Source organism: Epinephelus moara, chromosome 9 (assembly GCF_006386435.1).
Source record: "Epinephelus moara isolate mb chromosome 9, YSFRI_EMoa_1.0, whole genome shotgun sequence".
NCBI lineage: Eukaryota > Metazoa > Chordata > Actinopteri > Perciformes > Serranidae > Epinephelus > Epinephelus moara.
In genome coordinates this window covers 14,189,963-14,211,752 of record NC_065514.1, presented here as the reverse complement: position 1 = coordinate 14,211,752, position 21,790 = coordinate 14,189,963, and the positions used below count along the sequence as shown (strand labels likewise).

Genomic DNA, 21,790 nt, shown 5'->3' with positions numbered 1-21,790 from the left:
TCTAAATTGTCCGTTGGCTGAAGAGTATCCATGCTTGTAAGATGTTCCTCAAATCCAGTCTTTTAATCACTGCTCTGAATCCATTTGTCTTGACTGTCTGTAGCGGGACCATTGCGTTCGTAATGACGAACTACTGCTTGATTTTCCTTTCATATGCTGTGCCTCGAGCAAATGCTTCTTCAAGGGATGTTTCATCTTTTGGCTTCACTGTATCACTGGTGCTACTGGTTCAAAGAATCCTACAACCATAAGTGCATATTATTTTCTGCTGATGGATGTAAGTAAGCTGCAAGTGTTACCACCACCAACAGTGACTCAACAAACTAATGTTACAATTCAGTTCAATTCAATTCAATTCAGTAGAACTTTATTTATCCCAAAGGAAGTTTTTCTCTTTAGATAATGCTTCAAATTACAGTAACACTAAGTATAGTACCCACAATTTAACGTTCACAGCCAATGACAACCAGAGCAACCAGTGGGTTCCCCAGATTAGGGTCACTCTTTACAAATATCCAATATAAGAAGTGTTTTCAAGGAGCAAAAGCAAAACCAGTGCCTCGTAGAGTAACAATAGAGTAACAATACATCCCTTTTTAAAAAACAGAACAAAACAAAAGACACTCTCAAATAGCAGACACAGCTCCTGTCTTGGGAACAATTTATTTTGGTGCATCTCTGGTCTTCTTTCTTCATCCTCCATCTCTCTTTTCTGTTCTTGTACAGTAGCAACAAAGCCTGTCCCAGCTGTTAACAGACTGTTATGCTACCTGGCTAGCTAATAAGTTGCATGCTGCATGCTGTTGGGTGGTGTCATTTTGTAAATGCACAGTTATTGGTGTTACAAATTGTTTATCTGTCACACCTTGTTGTGTGCCATGGTGTTCTTCCCAATTAAAGACAGTAAGTTATGAATTATTAATTGTTGTATAAGTTGTAAGAAGGGTATGCAGTTAATAGGGGGTTCCTCTCAATACCCTCTACACAGCTTGCCCTGAGCTTGTGTTCTCTAAGGCTGTCTGTTTAGGAGTTACAGCTATTGTTTCAGGTATGCAACAGTGTATGAAAAACGTATATTGTACAGGAATTAAAACTGGTACCGCCCAGCACTAATGCACAGGTGTTAAAAGTTTTGAGTGCCACATGGCAGGATGGCAGGTGCTGATTTGTATTTCATATACAGTCAGTTTTTTGCTGTATGAAGAGCTATGAGAGCTGAGAGACCGAGGGTCAGATTGTTTCCATCTAATGTCGGGTTGATTAGCCGGGATTGAGCGTTAAATGAGATGAGACAGGCACTTAGGGACTGATTAGACCTGCCAGCATCACTGTCTTTCTGCGTCGAATGACTCAGTGAGATTGAAGTGTTTGGTTTTGAACTGCGACGAGAGTTTTACTAATGTTTTCATCTGTCAGTGCAAGGTTTGCAGATCGTGCTTATGATACAGCCACTACAAGCAACGCTACTGACAATGCTGCTGTCACTGAGCTTAATGAGCTCGTCATGATATGTAGCAACTTGGTCTAAAGTTACAGATAGGATGGGTATGGGTGTTTATTTTGACAAGCTGTTTTTGGTTTCACATTTCTACTGTATTTTATAGTACTTGAGTTCCATATTTGTAGATGGAAATCAAGATACTGCCAGTTCAGTTGCAATAGAGTTTGAGCAAATTGTTCAGTCATGTTTAAATGTCAGTATTAAATGTCAGCTTATGGAGGTAGCCCCTCACAATCAAATAGCCACAACATGAACAAGAAGAAGAAGAAGCTATAACTAAAAATAGACCAGAGCACAATGCAGCTACAAGACACTTTAGGACTCTGTGACATGCTGTTATGGTCTCAACCAGGCTAACTAGCTTTCAGATGTGTCGAAACATACACCTTCAGTTTAATAGGTCATGTTCAGGTAAGCTCTATGTGGGCTTCCATAAAGACTCTTAGTGAAACATAGAAATCTCTTATATATAGATCAGACAAAGTTTACTAAAACAGCTCCTAACACCAAATAACTGTAGCAGTGCTGAAAATTACAGATTTATCACATTTAAACAACATTGGTATATATAGGGTGGGGTAAAAGCACTCGTAACCTTTAAGATATCGACCAAACTAACCCAGTACCAAGTAGTAGTGATGGCCAGATGAAGCCTCATGAAGCATTTTCTTTATTTTCTGAGCCCACTAGATGGCGCTTTATGTTCAACAAAAGGTTTAAAACACACTGAATTTCCATTCTTTGAGCCTCTCTCTTTAAACCAAGAGTGCCATCTAGTGGGCTCAGAAAATAAAGAAAATGCTTCATGAGGCTTCATGAGGCCATCACTACCAAGTAGTATCAAAACGTCTCCAGTCAAACAATGCCTACTTTTGATCCTGGGTGTTTGATCCTGGCCATTCAGGTAAGCACAAGCTAACACAATAGCAGCAGCTGGCCTAACATCCAACACCAAGCTGTTAAATCGTCCCAACAACCCCACACCAACACTGTAATGGCTTGATTTGTCCTTAAACCTGTTAATAACAGTTAGGTAACGTTAGATGTGTGATGCTAACAGTTAGCCCTGTCACTGTGTGTGTATGTAGGCAGATCATCAACACTTTCTCACTCTGACCTCGTCACATATCGACATTTGGTCATGGACCTTCCACGTCCAGGTATGAGTACAGTTTCTCCCAAAATTAATTCACTGCGTCAGTGCAACGCAAATTGATGTTTTTTTTTGTTTTGTTTTGTTTTGTTTTTACCTCCAACAACTAACGCAAGTGGTTGGGTTTAGGCAACAAAAACACATGGTTAGGTTTAGGAAAAAAGACCAGGGTTAGGCCTGGGACGCGAGCACCACTCAAAAGTCCACCCAAAGTTGGTGTTTGTTGAACCAATCTACCACCCCTCCCATCCACCCTACTTGGAGTTTCGCCACCTTAACTTTCATCCGCCGCGTTTCCCCTAGCGATGCACCGATCCGATATCTGGATCGAATATCGGCCCCGATATCATCAAAAGAGATGGATCAGGTACTGGAAAATGCAACCTAAACCTGAGGCGATCCTTTCCCTTTAAATCTATTGCGACGTGAGCTAAGTCATACGTCATGGAGCAAAGGAGAGAATCTGCTGTGTGGAGGTATTTCACATTATTTCAACTGCTGTTGCACAATTCTTTATTTTTGTTAAAAATAAATAGTTCATCATTGTATTAATCTGTTTCATGTTGTGTCATTTTATCTTAGGAAAGAACTGTGTAGTCATCAATGCCTGATGCCTCTAGTCTTTTCTGTTCTACATGTAAAGGTATATAGCTTTTTAGGTCAACCATGGTATCGGATTGGTATCGGGTAATGGCTGATATTCAAAGCCACAGCATCGGGATCGGTATCGAAACTGAAAAAGCTGGATCGGTGCATCTCCAGTTTCCCCCGACACAGCCGAGTGGCCGGCTGCGTATCATGCCCATTATAAGAACACCATTTTTCGTCAGTGTCTGACGCCACAAGTCACTGCCTAGGCATCAGATTTCGACTACTGCAGAGGGAGACAGGTTGGGGCTGACTTTCTGTTCTTGTTCTCAGTGCAGAGCTCACAATCCCCAAGCAACAGCCACAACCCATATAATCTGTGGTGTGGTGAGGTCGAGTGCAGTGTGTTGACATAGTTGGTAGTTCAGTGTGCCGAGATGCCACCAAGACTTTTAAAGTTCGGCTACACTGCAAGCTACTCTATTCACATTATGGGTATTGAATGAAGTACTCTTTGGCATCGATATCACTTTAAGGGTGCTAATATTGGCACTGGTATCATAATTTTCAAACAATAGCCAGTCCTATAACAATCTGAGAGGGGATATTTAAAAATATCATTGCTTTTGCTATGTGCTATGATGATCAAAACCTTTCCTACCTTCAGTGATGCCCCTAAAGCAACAGTTTGACATCCTTTTTCGAGACTTTCAAGAAAAGATTAATACCACTCTCACGTCGTATTTTTGTCATGGAGATTGGCTGTATTTTGTGCTGCTGTCAAATAAGAACATTTTATCACCAAAGCTTGTGGTTGTGAACTGCTATTTAATACAATGCTGCCTTTAAAAAACAGCAAAGGTGGTAATCTTGTCAACATTTAAGCAGAAATATGGCATGTTGAAATTCAGCTGAACCTGGCTTAGCCGTCTCTCCAGCAGTTAAATTGAGCAGTCGGTGTTCAAGGACAATTTATTACAAAAAACAAAGCAACAACAGAAAAAACATCAGTTGTTAAAAAGAAAAATAAGCTCTGAAAATGTAAAATTTGAAATGCTTCACTGCTTCTTTTCTTTCCAACTTGGCTTCACAACAATCCTCCTCCTCGCCAGACTTGCTGCCTTTCATCAGTGAGAACTGCACAGTAGGAAGAAAGAGAGCTCAAATCAGAAACATCGTGACTCTTTAGTGAGGAATTAAGCATGATTAAAGCCCCATAACACATTAATGACCATTAAATATCTGTGGGGGGTCATAACTTTGTTGATTAATACCAATAAATCAACAAATATGACAGCAGATACTGGGATTTCCGGCTCTCCAGAACCAGTTTTATATATCTACCCTGACACTGCTAGACACTTCCCACTTGCACTGTCAGTCATCAGTAACTGAAAACAATGCTACGAGTGAGTGACAAGCCAATTCATCCCTGTCTGGAGCCAGAAAGGCAAACATATCACAGCAATTTTCATTTTGCAGTATTCTCCTGTTCTCTACATATGTCTATTTGATTCCAGCTCCCACTAACGAGCTCGCTAATCTCTATGGGGAAATGCCATGGCATTGTTTGTGACAATTAGAAACTGTAATGAAATGCAGTAAAATGCGATGACAGGAGAACAGAAGCAGCGCCAGGAACTGTCCTTGAGTGCTGGAGATCAGTTCTATTAGTTTGGTTTCAGTCTTGGTTGTGTGTTTACAGCCAGAGAGAGCAGTTAGAGCTAATGTTGTGTACATTTGAGTAATACTGTGATTTTTAATTCAGTTTTGTTCCAGAAATCTGATATATTTATAACAAATATCTCTTGAGGGCAAATTTAGACTCAGTGCTGTTTAAAAATGCAACAAATTAGGCTTTAACTGACACAGAGAAATATGCTACAGCACAGTTTGCAGCCATTCCCCAGCTTAAGTGTTAATCAGGGTGTGTAAGGTCCAGGATTTAGAGTGTCTAACGGCAGATATGGGTTATAATATTCATGACTATGTATTTATTAGTTCATAATGACCTGAAAACAGTAATTCAGTCAGGAGCACTTTAGTCAAAGAAAACTTCATTTCCATTGCAAGTTTATATTGATATGGCTCTGTTCTGGGACCTCTCTGCCTTTCCTCAGGCCTATGCAGAAAGCTTCTTCTACGCGCCTACGTGGAAAGCCTAAAGTGGAGAGATCACACCTCTACGCCATTCGCATGCCTACATGGAAAGCCTTAAGGCAGACAGAGCACATCTCTCTGCCCTTCCTTGTGCAAACAAGGAAAGCCTGAGGCAAAGCGAGCACACCTCCCTGCCCTTCCATGCGCCTGCATTTAAAGCCCAAGGCAGGGAGAGCAGCAGCAAAGACCCCCTGGAAACAGTACTGAGCAGCATAAATGAAAAACAGAAATGACACTGATAAGTCAGACACAACATGAAAAGGAGGAGCTGGGGTGGAGGCGGGATGCACAGAGGCATGCGGAGGAAGCAACAGTAGGCAGGCCAGAGCAGTTTAAATAGGGCGCCCTGAATGAGATTCACCAATTGGTTGCATAGAAAGGAATCCTGTGATCAATCAGCTGCTCCATCAGTTGTGTTGTTGTTACCTTAGAATGAGCTGTTTGTATCTACATATGGAGCAGGTTCTCTTCCATGGAATATGCCATGTTGTTCTACAGTAGCCCAGAATGTGAACTCCCCCCCCCAAAAAAAAACTGGCTCCAGGTAGAGCCATTAGTGTTTTTGTCGGCCACTGTAGTTCCCCTACATGCTAGGCACACGGGAAGTTTAAGATCTACAAACTCACTGCCTGTTGGCACTTAAACCTACACACTAGACCTTTAAATGCCTTAACAGATAACTTTTGTTAACTATATTTTGTACACATTTGATGCAGCCAGGTCCACAAAAACAGGATCTTACTCAACCCTGCCCCTCTTCACCCGGGTCATTTATCAAGCAAATGCTTGATAAATGACCCGGGCGATTTTCTGAGTCTAGTTTATCAAATATGAGGAGCAAGCAATATTGAAAATATGTCACCAAGTAGGGGTATAAATCACAAATTTCATCACAATATTATATTGATTTTTTGGACAGCAATTTGATATTTCCTGATATCACAAAATCTGCCATGATGTGATCTTGATTTAATCAAATTCTTGGACCTGTGAGTGAAATGAAACAATATCAGATAATATCCTCATTATCTTTTTCTTGGCTGCTTACCATTGTCTGCTCCTAGCACTGTTTGGATGTTTAGGAAGGAGGTGTGCTTGGACAGAAATGGTGCCTGAGACTTGCCATGGAGATTTCAATATAAAAGCATATCTTCAAGATGATGATATGTATTGATGTTTTGACTTTGCATTGATGATATTAGATCGTTAATCATTGAATTGATATATTGATCCTTATCAGTATAGCGTTACACCCCTGTCATCTTGGCCTCTAGACAAAACAATTACTTTTATAATAATCAACACATTATTGGATAATGACAGGGATTTTTAATTGCAGCCCTAACTAGCACCTATTAAGGAAGCCTCCAGTCTGTCTCCCTTGAGGTTTCAGGGGCAAGGATAGACCTTTGACATAGCACGAGGATTGAATCTCCTAGCTGCTCTGGGAGTTCTTTGGTTCCCCCAGAAGGAATTAATGAAAGAAAAGGTCATTTGAGCTGCTCTGCTTGTCCTTTTCTGCTGCTGGGACTAGCAATCAAATCTGATTGGATGGATGGTTGGCTAGGGTAGTGGTGCTTTTCCAAGTCAGCCTGCTGAAAGTAGTGATTTAGACAAATATCTCATCAAATCATCCATATGCAGAGTAAATAACAGCTGATGTAATTTTGGCATAGTACTGTTCTGTTAGGAAAGAGGAACTCACTTTATCCATTGTTTTTTAGTCTTTATTCTCTTTTTATTTTTAGATAAATGGACTAACATTAGAAAGTTTAATTAACTGTCACCAAGTTAACTGTCTACTATATGCCGATGACACTGTATTCTTTATTTCTGAACCCTGATGTCTTAAATTCAGAACTCTGATCTTAACCACTTAGATGACTGGATGAAACATAATCATCTAACTATCAATGTCAAGAAAACAGAATATATCTATGTCTGACCCTATTCATTTTGCAAATCAGACACTAACCACAACAGAAACCTACAAATATCTTGGAGTATTCTTTGACTCACATCTCACTTACCGACACCACATTCAGAACCTTAAAATGACGCTCGACCAGAAATTGTATGTCCACAACACGATCAGACCATAGCTCACCCCTATTGTTTCGGACACATATCTACATGCAGTCATTCTCCTAACAATATCCTGCTGTCTCAAAATTTTGGTCCCTCACCACAAAGGAAATCATTGAACCAGTAGCAGGACTATACACCAGAGCTTACGAGAGCCATGGAAACTGTCCCCCATAGACTCACCATTGGCTGCACTCACACATTCTAACACCCTGCCGTTTCAACGCTACACAAATAATCTAGCCATTAAATTTGACTTTCAGATCCAAAACAACAACTCCCATCCTACACTTACTGCTCTACAAATCACAACACAAGACAGGAACAGTAACACATCACTAGATAAATTTTGCATGCATTTATTGCTGTACCACCTTACAAAAATAATTATGGTCAGAGATCATTTTTTCCACACTCACACTCAAATCTGATACGAGATCCCATACTACATTAGAGATACCCTCTGTTACACATTTCAAACATGCATATAAAGACTATTTGATGGAAGGACAGACCTGCAACCACGGATTCAAATCTCATATCCATTTTATATATATTTTGTCCTTGACTCTGCAATGTCTGTGTAGCTGCCTTTGTTTTGTTGTATTGCTTCTGTTGATTGTTTCAGGTTTTATTGTGTATCATAATGTGTTTTTGTGCTGCTGAAAACCAGTTTATAACTGAGTCAGGCCAGTTTTAACTTTAACACAGCTAATGTTACTTTTAATTCCTTTCCTGTATAAGTAAATAAATGAAACTAGATTTTTGACATGTAGTACCATAAAACTTAAGCCCTTTTTAAATAGGAATTATGCAAATTTGCAGGAAAGCCCAATCAGTCTTTTTTTCAGCATTGGCAGTATATAAACAAAATCGGGGAGTGCAGCAAAATGCCGCCTACCTACTTTTGTCTATACAGAATGTGCTTTTTTCGGGGCAATGGGGGGGTGTGAGCAAATAACAAAACTTGCGAGGGCAAGGAGGGTGCGCAATTCCTTGTCTCCAGAGTTGCTCATCTTTACAGCGTCTTTCAGGTTTGCGTTTCCCTCTTGCTACTAGCTGCTCGCTAATTCCTGTTATCAGCTGTTTCCTGTTTATCCACCGCCAGTGGCTCGCACGTGCGGTGTCATCAACAGCTCCTCCCACAAGTTATGAACAGCCCCTCCCATGGCAGAAGGGCGCCTCGTTCTTTTTAAATCAAAAAGGTTCCACCAATATGACTACCCTACGAGGTGGAAAATTGCGCACCTCGGATCAACTCACCAATCCGGCTCTGTGTGTCTAAATGCTCGCAGCTTGCTGGCAAAACGGCCCAGCAATCAATAATAAAAACAATAATCGCCAAAAATCTGGCAGTGTAAAAGGGGCTTTAAAGTAGGGGCCTGGGCTATTAATTGCTTAAATCACTGTAGTCAACAGGCGCAGGTGCAGGTGTCTATATGGGAGATGAATTTAAACAGGGTTGCGATTTAAACAGCTATCTAATATTAGTTCAAGTGGGTAGCCAACAACCTGTTTTATACATCCAAAGAACTTCTATAAAAATTAACTGCTTGGCAACCAGACCCCGCCTCTAATTAAGACAGGCCTTTATTTGTCAAAACGTGTAGCTACACCGGGCTAGTAAAAACGACTGAGCGTTTAATTAAAGTTTACGGAAATCAGTACGCCTGTGTTTGGCAAGAATCTGATAATGTTATATGTATCATGACACAGGGGTTACGATTCAATATAGTCAGAGTCAGAAGGCTGAAGATAGACTGCTATCTAGCAGTCGCAGGTTTAAAAACTACACAAACAACTGCCACAAATCTTACTTAAAAATCGATACAGAATAACCAAACATAATATTACAATACTCAGGTGTATCAATATTTTCTTACACCCCTAATATTGCACTTTCAAGCTGCAGGTGATTGGTAAATACTGAGCGTGGTTTTCATCAATACTCCATTATAGTGAGTACACCTACTAATATAGATCTAGTGTGATAAGTAGAAATGGCATCGCTGCATGTCTGTCAATATCAGATAATGAGCTCTGACACTTGATGTTCCCATCTTTGCAGAGTGAGCTGCCGTGAATCCTGAGAGGAGAAGTCTCCCGACAGGAGACAAGATGGCGTCCAACAACACCCTGCGCAGCTACTCCATCATCCCATGTTTCATCTTTGTAGAGGTGAGAGGCTGAGTGTGAATTTTAATCCAGGTTTGTGGGGGGGATGTATGATGAGTTTGTGTGTGTGTGTGTGAGTGACAATTTAACCATTAGCAAATGACCTCCTCTGGTAAATTATACACAGCTAACCAGAGCGTAAAGTGTTGGAATGACTGGAAAGCTGAATGTGTGTGTGAGTGTGTGTAAGAATTGTTCTGCTCCTCCATATTTAATTACCATGTGAGCTGAAAGTCCTTAATCAGAGAGATGTCTCAGGACGCCTTGCATTAATCTCTCTCCTCACTCTCTCTCTCACACACACGCTTCTCTGATGAAATATCCTGCATAACAGTCTCCGATGAGTTCACGCCTCCTCTTTTATCGCATGCCTTCTTTTTGACTGACCTCGGTGTCATATTTTCTGACAGCCCTCCACCATACGACTCTTTCACACTCTAAATGAATATAATTGTCGGCTATGACAATGTGTCTGGGTGTGTCCTCTAAGATAAGTGAAAATGTGACTATTTTATAATTTCCCCTTTGATTCATGATGTTCTCTCTACCTTGCTTCTTTCGGAGTGGGCTCATGGGATACTGCCTATTTTTGTTGCCTCAGTACTTGTTATGTAAGAATCACATTATTGTTCTGCACTTTTTTTCCCCCCACATCTGATACATTAACTCAAGACTCCCCCAGTTATTGATTAATCATATATCAATAGTTTAAATGGGATTTTGTGTCTCTGAGCAAGAAAAGATGGCAAAAATTTGTCGTTGTGAGATTCTAATTTTCATTTTGACACCTCAAAATGTGACTTTGCACTTCAGCTCTGTAACACCTCCCCACATCAGGAAAAGCAGGTGGGTGAGCCAGGGTGATTGTTTTTTTTGACAGATCGCAAGTTTAATATCAGGTACAAGCTATTCTAAGACGGACTAAGAAGCACTTCACCCTCCTGTGTTCACTCAGGAATGGTGATGGAAATCAGGTAAATATACTGGTACATGCTGCACGGCCTTTTCTTATTTCTATTTGTCAGATTTAGTGAGATATACATGCTATGATTGCAATATTAGAAATCCCACTCGTGTCAATTAAAGTGTCACTTTTACTCCCACGACGAATCGCCCTTTACAGTAACTGTTAACATGAAAAACACAGTGGATGCAGGCACATTTCAAGCACCGTCCTCCTATAAAATGTCTTCTTTTCTTTTTTTAAAAATCGTGACACAATTAATCATCGCAAAGTGCTTCATCTTCTATAGAAAGTCGTCCTAGTGGACAGCCTGTCGTCATTGTACAGCAATTTGCTCATTTGCAGCTTTCAAGTGTCTTGGCTGGCGCTCAGCGTGAAATGCTCAGTTGGACATTGCTAATCATGGCTGTGCAATTTGTTTAATTAGGATGTGTAACTAGATGGGGGCTATTGAGTAACTGATCGGATCGTATATAGACAATTAAAGGGACGATCACAATAGTTGTTTTTTTCTGTAGGCCAAAATGAAGCCTTTTTTAATTCACTTGCTGTAAGAACAAAGATGCCTCTATAACCTCTAGAATCTGTGACCTACTGTGGATTTAGAGAGGTTCCTGGTTGAGCAGCATGTCCGCCCGTTGAGCCCTGTCAATCAGCATGAGTGACAAGTGAATTTTTAAATGCCTTATTAGAAACCAGTTTGCCATCTCTTTTCCATGGATGTGACACCCTGCATTTCTTCTCTCCATGTGCCTGCTCGCCAAAAATTTGTTCTGCCCTCCATAAAGGGCCGTCCACACCTAGAACAGCAACTATAACAATAACTATAAATGTTATTTTCAAAATTGTTTTAACTTAAATGGCTGAGTCAACGACAGTCCTTCCATCCATCTGTTTCCAACTGCTATCTGGTTGGGGTCGTGGGGGGAGCAGGCCAAGCAAAGCACCCCAGATGTCCCTCTCCCCAGCAACGTTTCCCAGCTCCTCCTGGGGGATCCCAAGGTGTTCCCAGGCCAGATGAGAAATGAAATCTCTCCAGTGTGTTCTGTTTCTGCCTCTGGGCCTCCTAGCAGTTGGATGTACCCAGAACACCTCTATCAGGTGGCGCCCAAGTGGCACCCTGATCAGATGCCCAAACCACCTCAACAGATCCCTTTCAATGCGAAGGAGTAGCAGCTCTACTCCGAGCTTCCTCCAGATGTCTAAGCTCCTCACCCTATCGCTAAGGCTGAGCCCTGAGGAAACTCATTTTGGCCGCTTGTATCCGCATTCTCATTCTTTCAGTCACTACCCAGAGCTCATGACTATAGGTGAGGGTTGGGACGTAGATGGACCAGTAAATCGAAAGCTTTGCCTTGAAGCTCATCTCCCTCTTCACCACGAAGGTCCGGCATAGCGCCCACATCACAGCAGCAGCCGCACCAAACTGCCGATCCACATCATGCTCCATTCTACCCTCACTCATTAACAAGACCCAGAGATACAAGAACTCCCTTACTTGGGGTAGTTACTCTCTCCCAACCTGGAGGGTACAAACAACTGTTTTCCGGCTGTGGTAATGATATTGCTGGGATCACATTCGGAGGGATTTGATGAACGATAGAGACACTGACAGCCAAACAAAATCCATCTGAATTCACAGGGCGACACAGCTTGAGTGTGCAGCGTGTGCTTTCTGCCACTGTTTACGGAATATTACCATTCATCTGTGTGGATGCTCACATTGTTACTGTTAATATAGTTATAGTTATTGTTCTTGGTGTGGACGGCCCTTTTAAGAATAGCAAAGTCAGTGCTATGGATATAATTTGGAGTGTGTTGTTCAAGATAAGCTAATGATGTTAAATGGAACATGGTGCTCTAATAACATTATTGCACCAAGCACAGACACATGGACAGAACAAGGGACCTGTTGTTTGAATAGAGATTAAATATATTAAATAAAATGTCAGAAGATGTTATATTCTATTTGACACTAAGACACAGTCGTGGAGAGGTTGGTTTAAATCCCAACCAATCAACCAACCAACCAACCAACCAACCAAAACAAGGTATATTCCTCTCATTTGGTATTTGCATCATTCCTATAAGAATAGTAGCATGACATTGAGTTACTATGGGCTGTCAGACTGCGAAACGTCATCATTGTTCATGATGAAACCATCAGCTAATCAGATTGATGATCAGATTTTGTGTTAAAAATCAGTTTGGAACACTTTACTGTCACCATAGCAACGTGTGCATCCCCAAAGTCTTTCATCACCCATAGCCCGACCAGAGTGAAGCAAATTAGCAGGCAGCTGTTATTGGTTATTGATGAGTCTCCAGCAGGGTTTTGCTGTCTGATGAGAAAATTAAAATCATTACAAGTCCCAGTAATGGTTTTTATATAACTGAATCACATCAATTGGTATCACTGCAGAGGATGAAGGAAAAAGAAATGTTGAAGGTGTCATCAACAACGCCTTATAGGATTAGAAAATGTGTCCCTCTTAACCTCTACAATAAACAGTATGAGTACAGATGTGCCTTCTCACACCTTGTTTGTCATATTTACTTGTATCAGTTGTTCTCAGCTCAGGATGTAAACTCCAAACTGACAGGTTCAGTTCAGATCTGTTGCTAAAGGGACAATCCACCAACTTTACATATCAGATTCAGTGTGCTTGTCACAAAGAGTGTGTATACAGATGTATAAAGCACCCTGTGTCTCTGTCGGAACCTTCCAAAGCTCTGAAAAATAACCTTGATGACATCATTAAGTAATCTCAGCTCTGGCTGGTAGAGGACAATTTCCTTGCGGAAAGCCTGTGTGACATTGTGCTTGAAGGACATGAGTTTTTCACAGACAGGCATGGTCTTAAGAAACATGCATAATGGGAATTGTAGGATCCATTGTGCTGGCTCGACCCATACTTGAGATTCAAAGTCAGGATACCTTGGCCTATGTTTCAATTTAGATTTCCTTTTTAGTTTGTCTCTTGAAAGTTTGCCAACTTTATGGGAGTGTTTAACTCAGTTGCAGAAGTTTCACTTTGATCTGGTTGAAATCAAGATTAATCTCACTATATAATGACGAAAACTGCCTGTGGGTGTGTCTGTCTGTGTGTCTGTTCCATGTTTTTCTCCTCACTGACTTGGTCAATCCATGTGAAATTTGGCACAGTGGTAGAGGGTCATAGGAGGATGCGAATGAAGCAATATTACATTACATTACAGTTTGACCGATCTGCATGAAACTCGGTGAACATAATCTAGGGACCAATATCTAAAGTTCCCTCTTGGCAAAAGTTGGAAAACTTACTAAAACTGAGCTTCTATAAGGCAATGAATATTGCGGAGGGCGTGGCTCATCACATAAAGGTGTATAACATCTCAAGGGTTTCACCGATCACCACGCAACTTTGTAGGCATATGACCACACATTATCTGAGGGGACCCCTCCATTACCCACTGACCCGCTTAAACAAAATGGGGGCGCTAGAGAGCTAATTTCTTATCTAGGCCTAACCGCCATATCGATTTTTACTAAACTTGGTAGATATGTAGAACAGGACGCCTCAAGGTGACTGGAGAAATTTAACTCTCTCAATGTTGTTGTTTTCTAATTTTTGGTATGACTAAGTCATGGTATGGTATGGTATGGCATGCTGTACTCACTAGGTATGGACTAGTTACTATAATTTTGCAGGGATGGGGCATTGATAGCACAATTTAATATCACTGAAAGTTTATTAATTATAGTATAGCACTGTCAAACGGACTGCCCATTGTTCTGACAGCCAAACTTCTGATCATGTTTTGGCTTAAAACTGCCATGTTTGGTGCCTCAAAACCACCGAAACTAAGTGATAAACACCTTGTTTCGGTGGCTCAGACACCACTGGGAAATGTCTTGAAGGGTTGGTAAAAACACCTGGGATTAGTGCCTCAAATGCAGCTTGGAAACACTGCAAAGGCTTGGTAGAAACATCTGGTATTGGTGGCTCTTATACCGCTGGGAAACACCACAAAGGCTTGGTAAAATCACTGCTGGTAAAACTGAAACTAACTGAAGAGAGTGTGTCTTTTCAAGAAACTGGACTTTGGAGCAGTGGATGTCTGTTTTTGGGATAGCTGGCTGTCAGAGAAATGGGCTTTTGGTCCAATGCCATTGTAAAAAACAAAGTCTGCACACCAAGTAGCTCCTGTTTACCGTTTAGAGGGATTTTAATGCGAGTGATGTGTTTCGATCCACACGGCTCTTCCTCATTTTTTTTAAAGGATACGAATGTGGACATTGAAGGCTGACTCACATCTTTCTTTCCATGGCAAGCCTTCGTCATGTGCCTCTTAAGTGTCGAGGTCCCCGTCTTTCTGCTGTCATATTCCAGCATCGCGCCGCACTTGGTACACTCGATTTGTACAGTACAAATCTGTACTCATAATGTTTATTGTGTGATAAGTAGTTGGTTCCATAGCATAGGTCTATTATGAGGAGCCCGACCTGTCCGAGCCCAAGAATAGTGGCGGGAAATTACAGCCTGACTTGGGTCCCAGTCGGGTTCGGGCTCGGGCAGAGAATCTAAGCTCTATCTTAAATACCCATAGTGCTGCTAGAGCCAGTTATGTGACATGCCACACCTGTAGCCCATATTCATTAAAAAAGGGAAACCAAGAAAGAAAGATATATTTATGTGCCTGTGAACCCCAATATCATACCAGCTACTTTTGAAAAATACATAAGGGAAAAATACCAGCATGTACACATTTTAAATTCCACTTAATATATATAAATAATATCACTAAATTATCTAGTTAGTGGCAGTTAAACTAGGGTTGGGTGATATATCCTGAAAATTATATCATGATATTTTAAGGCTGTATCTCGATATACGATATATATCTCGATATTTTTAAATCTCAAAAGCATGTCATTAATGTTAGGACAGGGAGACAAAATCAAACGTAACAATATTTCTGACCAAATACTCTCTCTGAGGCAAAAAATGTTGTCGGGATGACTATTTTTTTTCCCGAAAATAGTGACACAATGAGATTTTTGAATAATAATCATCAATAATGTGGATATAATGACCAAGTGGGTTAAGGCAAGTGTTAAAACAAATAAAAAAGTCTGGGAAGTTGACGAATTTAGATGACTTTACTAGATTTCAGCCTTTAAAACGAGTGAAAAAACACCATTTATGCCACATCACAATTCAACAATATCCAAAATCTTAGACGATCTATAGTCTAATATCTCAATAACATTATAATGTCTTCATACTGCCCAGCAATAAGTCATACACAAGTCAAAAAACACATACACAAATCATGTACTCCCAATAGTTAGTATTACCACAAGGACTAGGCTATACAAGGCTATATAGGGACATTTTTTGGGACTAATGGGGCTTTGGAATTTTGGGTCATTGCAACAATGTCATGGCACCCATCGCCACTCAGCCCTGTGCTGTTAAAGTTCATAATCACATCATGAAAATGATGATTTTATTACACAGTCTATTGGCATTCAAGATCTTTATGAGCACAAAATCTCAATATCCAAAATATGCATCACATCATGTATATTTTCTCCACGCTGCAGCAGAGCACAGGCAGACTGCTCCTGAGAGAGACACTGTAACAGCCCATTGAGTAGCAAGCTTTCTTTAATTTTCACGACTCTATTTCACTCACTCCCCCTCTTCTTCACGGACAGCTCTCAGAGGCACCATCCACCTCCCTGTCTCACTCTTCCTGTCCCTGCTTTCGCTGTCTCTCCCTCTTTGATGTCTCTGTCACATCCTCACAGCCTCATTTCTCTCTCGCCCCTCCTCCCTCCCCTCATCTCTTCCCATTTCTCACGTTGTCACAGGGAGCTCTTCCTTCCCTTCACCTTCTTCATCCTCCTCTGTGTCGCTCCATCTCGCTGCCCCTCGCTCTTTCCCTTCTCCTTTGTTTCATCTACTCTTTTTTTTTTTTGGCCGTCTTTCTCTTACTCACCCTGCCTGTCACGAACAGAGCAAGGCAGAGGGACAGTTGCGTCACGTGACCGAAACAAAGCGTCCTGATTGGAGCAGCTCCAGTGCCAGAGGCGGTGTGACAGGGAGGATGCTTATTTAGGGTGATTTGTTTATTCAGTCATGTAACTTGTTGCTTTTCTGTTACCTCAAGATTGTTGTTGCCATTTGCTCTCACTGTGGAGCGAAGACAAAACAGGCCTGTGAGATGAAAGGGAATAGAAATAAGAATAGGATGGAGTGCAACAGGAAGATGGGACACGAGGGAGGAGATGGAAGAGATGAGTGGGGAGGATGAGGAAAGTACAATCGTGGGAAGGAAGTGAAAGGTTGCAAAAATTACGAGAAATTAATTAAAAGGCAGAGCAGTGGAGGTGAGCAGTGAAGAATGAGGATAGAACAGATATATCCTGTACCTCCCCCTGGATGAGATTATGTAATACACAGCGCCCCAGGCTTTCACTCAGCTAACTAGGACCACTTAGACTTCTCAGGTTCTGTGTACAAAAACGCAAGCGAGGGCCTTGTGAATCCTTTTCCAAAAACACCACCCGCACCAGGCTGTGAGGGAATGAACCAATCTCTTGACTACTATTTGTGAAAATTTCCCACCGTCAACCTCAGAAGATGATCTCTTTCTTTCATCTCGCTCAATCTCCTCCACCAGTGTGGTGTAATAATGTTCTGGGCTGTCATTATTTCAAAAAACAAAAACCCCATCCCCGCGGGGAGAGATTGTTTTTGATGTCGCTCAGCCTCTCTCTTGGCTGCGCTGACGCAATATGATTTTTTTTTTAACTTGAGGGATTCTAAAACAGGGCTTTTATCTGGGGAATCGCATGTTAAATTCAGTTTTGGAACAGCACATAGCCTAATTAAACCTGCTAGTTTTGATTACGTTTGGACAGGAGAGATGCCTGCAATCTGCGATGCCTGCAGTTGGGAGGTTTTGACACGAGGAGGGTAGGGGATGACAGGTAGATAGTCGTTTATGTACAGTGCAGCCGTGGTTCTGTCTTTTGAAATTGGGGGGGGGGGAGTTAACCTGTGACTCACACTCATTAAGGAACTGTTGTTTTCATGTCAGGACCCACAAAATGTGACTGAATTTAAATGTAAAAGCATATGTGATGGAGCAGCAACGAGTAATTGATTGGTTGTTAAGTATCAAATTAATCGGCAACTAATTTGATTAATGATGAATCAGTTTAAGTAATTTTTTAAGAGAAAAAAAATAAAATTTGTAACAGTAATTAAAATAAAATACAATAAAATAAATAAATTAATTAAAAAAATAAAAATGATAAGTGAATGAATAAATAAATTAATAGATCAGTCAATAAATAAATTAATAAATTAATTGATAAATGAATAAAAATAAAAATAAATAAAATAAAATAAAAATAAAAATAAAAAATAAATAAATAATAATAAAAAAAAGATAATTTTGCAAAAAGTATTCCAGCTTTTTTTGGTTTACTTTTTTCCCTCTGAGATAGTAAACTGAATATATTTGGGTTGTAGACAAAACAGCATTTGAGGACTTCATCTTGGGCGGCATATATATTTTTCTTTTTACAATTTTATGACATTTTATAGACTAAACAACTAATCTATTAATCAAGAAAATAATCAACAGATTAATCGACAATGAAAATAAATGTTAGTTGCAGCCCTAATTTGTGACTTGAACCATTTATTGTTTCATGTGTTTTTTTACTGCTCACACTGGCACTGTGCAGCACTGTGGAGGAGACTCAGGAGCAGCAGTCTCTTTAGAGAGTTTTAATGGCAAAAGTCAAGCAAACATGGACAGGCAGGAGGAACAACAAACAGCAGGCAGGCTGAGGTCAACAATCCAAAAAGGTCAGGCAGTGAGGCGGAGGTACACGGCTATGCAAAAACCTTGTTTTGAAAACAGGAGCAAAAAGTCACAAACAGGTCACAGGAGCAAGATTTGAGCAAGTGGCTTGAGAGCTTGGTGGGAACACAATACAATCTGGCAACAGCCAGAGGGAGACAGGCTAAAATAGGGCTGGCTTGATTGCACCGTGATTGTTTGCAGGTGATCACTGAGGCAGAGAGCAGCTCCTGAAGGACACACCCATACACAGCAGAGCTATGAGAGAGCAGGAGCACCAGGCCAGGCTGTGAACAGGGATAATATCCAACTGGTATGAATTTGTGTATGGGTGTACGTCCCACAGGGGGACTCAGAGTAACAGCTGTCAGCCTGAAAACACCCACTGTGGAACAACATAATAAGTGTCACTTCTCTTTTAATGCGCTGACTAAAATTATTAAAATTTAAAAGCATACCATGCAGGAAGTGTCGGTTACTGTCAGACTAACATTCAGACTTCTTCCTTTACTGCTTGTATGTGCACTGCAACCTTTTATTGTAGGAACGTTCTATTTGTTGTCGCCTAATGGAAGTTGATACTTTAGCAAGCTAACTAAGCAAACTGCAGGCACCTACCCGTCCAACAGAAAACAGGCCAACTCCACGTCTTCATCCCCATCCTCTCCTTCAGGGCTTGCCAGTGACAGTGAAAGCCAACCCCAGATTCATGCTTGTTTTGGAACAAGCTTTGTCCACTTGTCCTCGCTATTAGGGCTGCCCCCGACCAAGGATTTAATCATTTAGGGCCATTAGTCGACTAGTCGCCTGCATGTTTATGATATTAATTTAATTATTAAAGTATATATTTTGGGTGGGGCAACACAATGGTTTGAGTTGAAGGTGTGAGAAAGAATAGTATCAGTAACATTGTTAACACTGTGCTACATTACAGAGAAATACAAAACCGTACTAATGAACCTTCATTAATATAGGCCTATATTTTATCTACAAGTGCACGTCACACACTGAGCGAGCCGCCTGTTAATGACGCTGTGGGCTAATGGGCATGTAGCTACTGACATGTTTCAGATGATACGTCATGTTTGTAGTCGACCAATGAAGATGAGTTTACATATCACCTTGGGTTCATCCTTCACCTTCTCAAAATGATCCCACACTTTGGATTTCCTGCCCGACATGTTATTAACTAGCCTGGGGAATAACCGCAGGTACCAGCCCTGGAAATTAACGTGACTCCTGTCTGACTGCTGAGCGTGGCCACTTCCTATGTCTGTCCTTTCAAATTAAATTCCCACATGGCCCAGTCATATAGGTTTTGATTTATTTTGATAAGGTGCAGCTCCTAATAGAGTTTCACGTTTGTTTGTTTTTCCTGCAACCAAGCGACCAATGAAATCTTGCCAACTAATGACCTTTCTGGTCGACTAACATTTGGTCGACTATAAGGGGGCAGTCTCACTTGCTATATTTACATCTTGGATATGTGCTGCCTATAGTCTGGCACCTGGTTGTTACCTTTTTACAAAGTCCATACATGTCCCAGCCACAGCAAAGTAAGTAAATACAGGCAGAGAGCAGGACAGCTGCAGGTGGGTCATAAGTAATGATTATTTTAGTGTGAGTCTACACAGATTCAAACGTCCAGAAACACATAATTGAAACCACAAAATATCTCCATACTGCTCGTCCGTAGTGATCCAAGTGTCCTGAAGCCCCGACATAAAAAGTGGTTTGGAAAAACGTTATTTGAACTCTGTTTTTAGCCTCATTGTAGCCTGTAGCTCTTTGAACTCTGTTTTTAGCCTCATTGTAGCCTGTAGCTCTAACTGCCTCTCTGTACACTGCGCTCATGTGTACGCACTTTTCCAAACAACTTTTATGTCGGGGCTTCAGGACACTTGGATCACTACGGACGAGCAGTATGGAGATATTTTGTGGTTTCAATTATGTGTTTTTGGACGTTTGAGTCTGGGGCGCCGTCAGCCTACATTAGGTGGAGTTGTGTTGCTACCTCCTCTCCCCTTGGATCTCCGCAAGTGTTGTGAGGACTCTAAAACTTAACCTGAGCCTCCCTAGGCATATGGGTTAGTAGATAATGGCTGACTTTTCATTTTTGGGTACACTATCCCTTTAAGACTAAAAGCCTAACTAACCTATTTTTATCTGCAGTTATGCAGATGATCTAATACTCTAGGCTAAATTCAGCAGTGGGATTTCTATGAGTTTAGAAAATAGATGATATGATGATCTTGACTCAACAAAATTTATTTTGAATTAAACTTCACCTGAGAATGAAAATATTGTCCTCATCAAAAAAGCTGCTATATTACAATCTTTAGAACTAGTAAGATTAAATCCAATAGGAGACAGGTGACCTTTATAGGAAATGAATAATAGATAGCATAAGACCCACAAAATATAAATACACTGCATGTGGGGCAGGACGAAAAACAGACATAAAAGCCTTTGTAATCTGACCCTCAATAGACATATCCCGAATGGTAAAAGATGCTATACGTAACATATTAATATGCCTGGGTCAAGAGATGCACGTCTTTGTTATACCTGGGAATTTTGATTTAAGCTTTTAAACACAGTCCATAAAGACACCTTTTCTGACTTGATTTGGGGCCCAGACTCAAGTTAAACAGCTGACTCTTCATCATTACATCCCAGCTTTTTGAATACGTGTTCGAAAAAAACAGAAGCAAGCAGCTGTCTTCTTTGTCACTTAAAGACAAGTTTGACAACACAAGTGTAGCATCACGGCCTAAATCCGGGCAAGCCAGACTAAGATGCCCATTTCTGTCAGTCTCTTTTTCCAGTCTACTAACGCAACATGACAGTGAAATGAAAATCTAGGACTTGGCGTAGGATTTATATAACGTTTTCCTGGTTGTTTTCAGGGTGTGAGGGAGGAGATGGGCGGTGGGACTGACAGTAAAAAGATTCTGGAGTGAAGGAAACAGAAGGAGGGAAGAGACTGGGAACGCAGGGGAGGGATGGGTAAAAATTTAATTAGGTTTGGAATTTTATTATGGTGAAATTCACTGTTTAGAAAGTAATTACAAACATTTAACAAGGTAATGTTGCAAAGTGGTTCCAAATATGCCAAAAAGCAAACATATTTTAATTCAGTCATATAATGAGAAATTATAAGAGACATTATTGTTTTAAAGTGGGATTAATTTTGCTAAGCATTGGCCACTGTGGTCACAGGTTAACGCTGAAACAAAGTTAAACAGTACCATAAGTGTCAGCAGACTCAGTCACTATTATTAGTCATATAGCAGTG

General features: G+C 40.8%; 1 protein-coding gene across 3 annotated transcripts in view; it reads left to right on the top strand.

Moving 5' to 3' along the window:
* The window catches only part of plppr1 (phospholipid phosphatase related 1), an 83,351-nt gene that overhangs the window by 20,300 nt on the left and 41,261 nt on the right, over positions 1–21,790 (top strand). For all 3 annotated transcript variants that reach the window (XM_050052585.1, XM_050052584.1, XM_050052583.1), the window contains exon 2: positions 9,556–9,665. In XM_050052585.1, coding sequence (XP_049908542.1) covers positions 9,606–9,665 — 60 coding nt within the window. In that variant the 5' untranslated portion in view covers positions 9,556–9,605. The remainder of the gene's footprint in view (positions 1–9,555; positions 9,666–21,790) is intronic.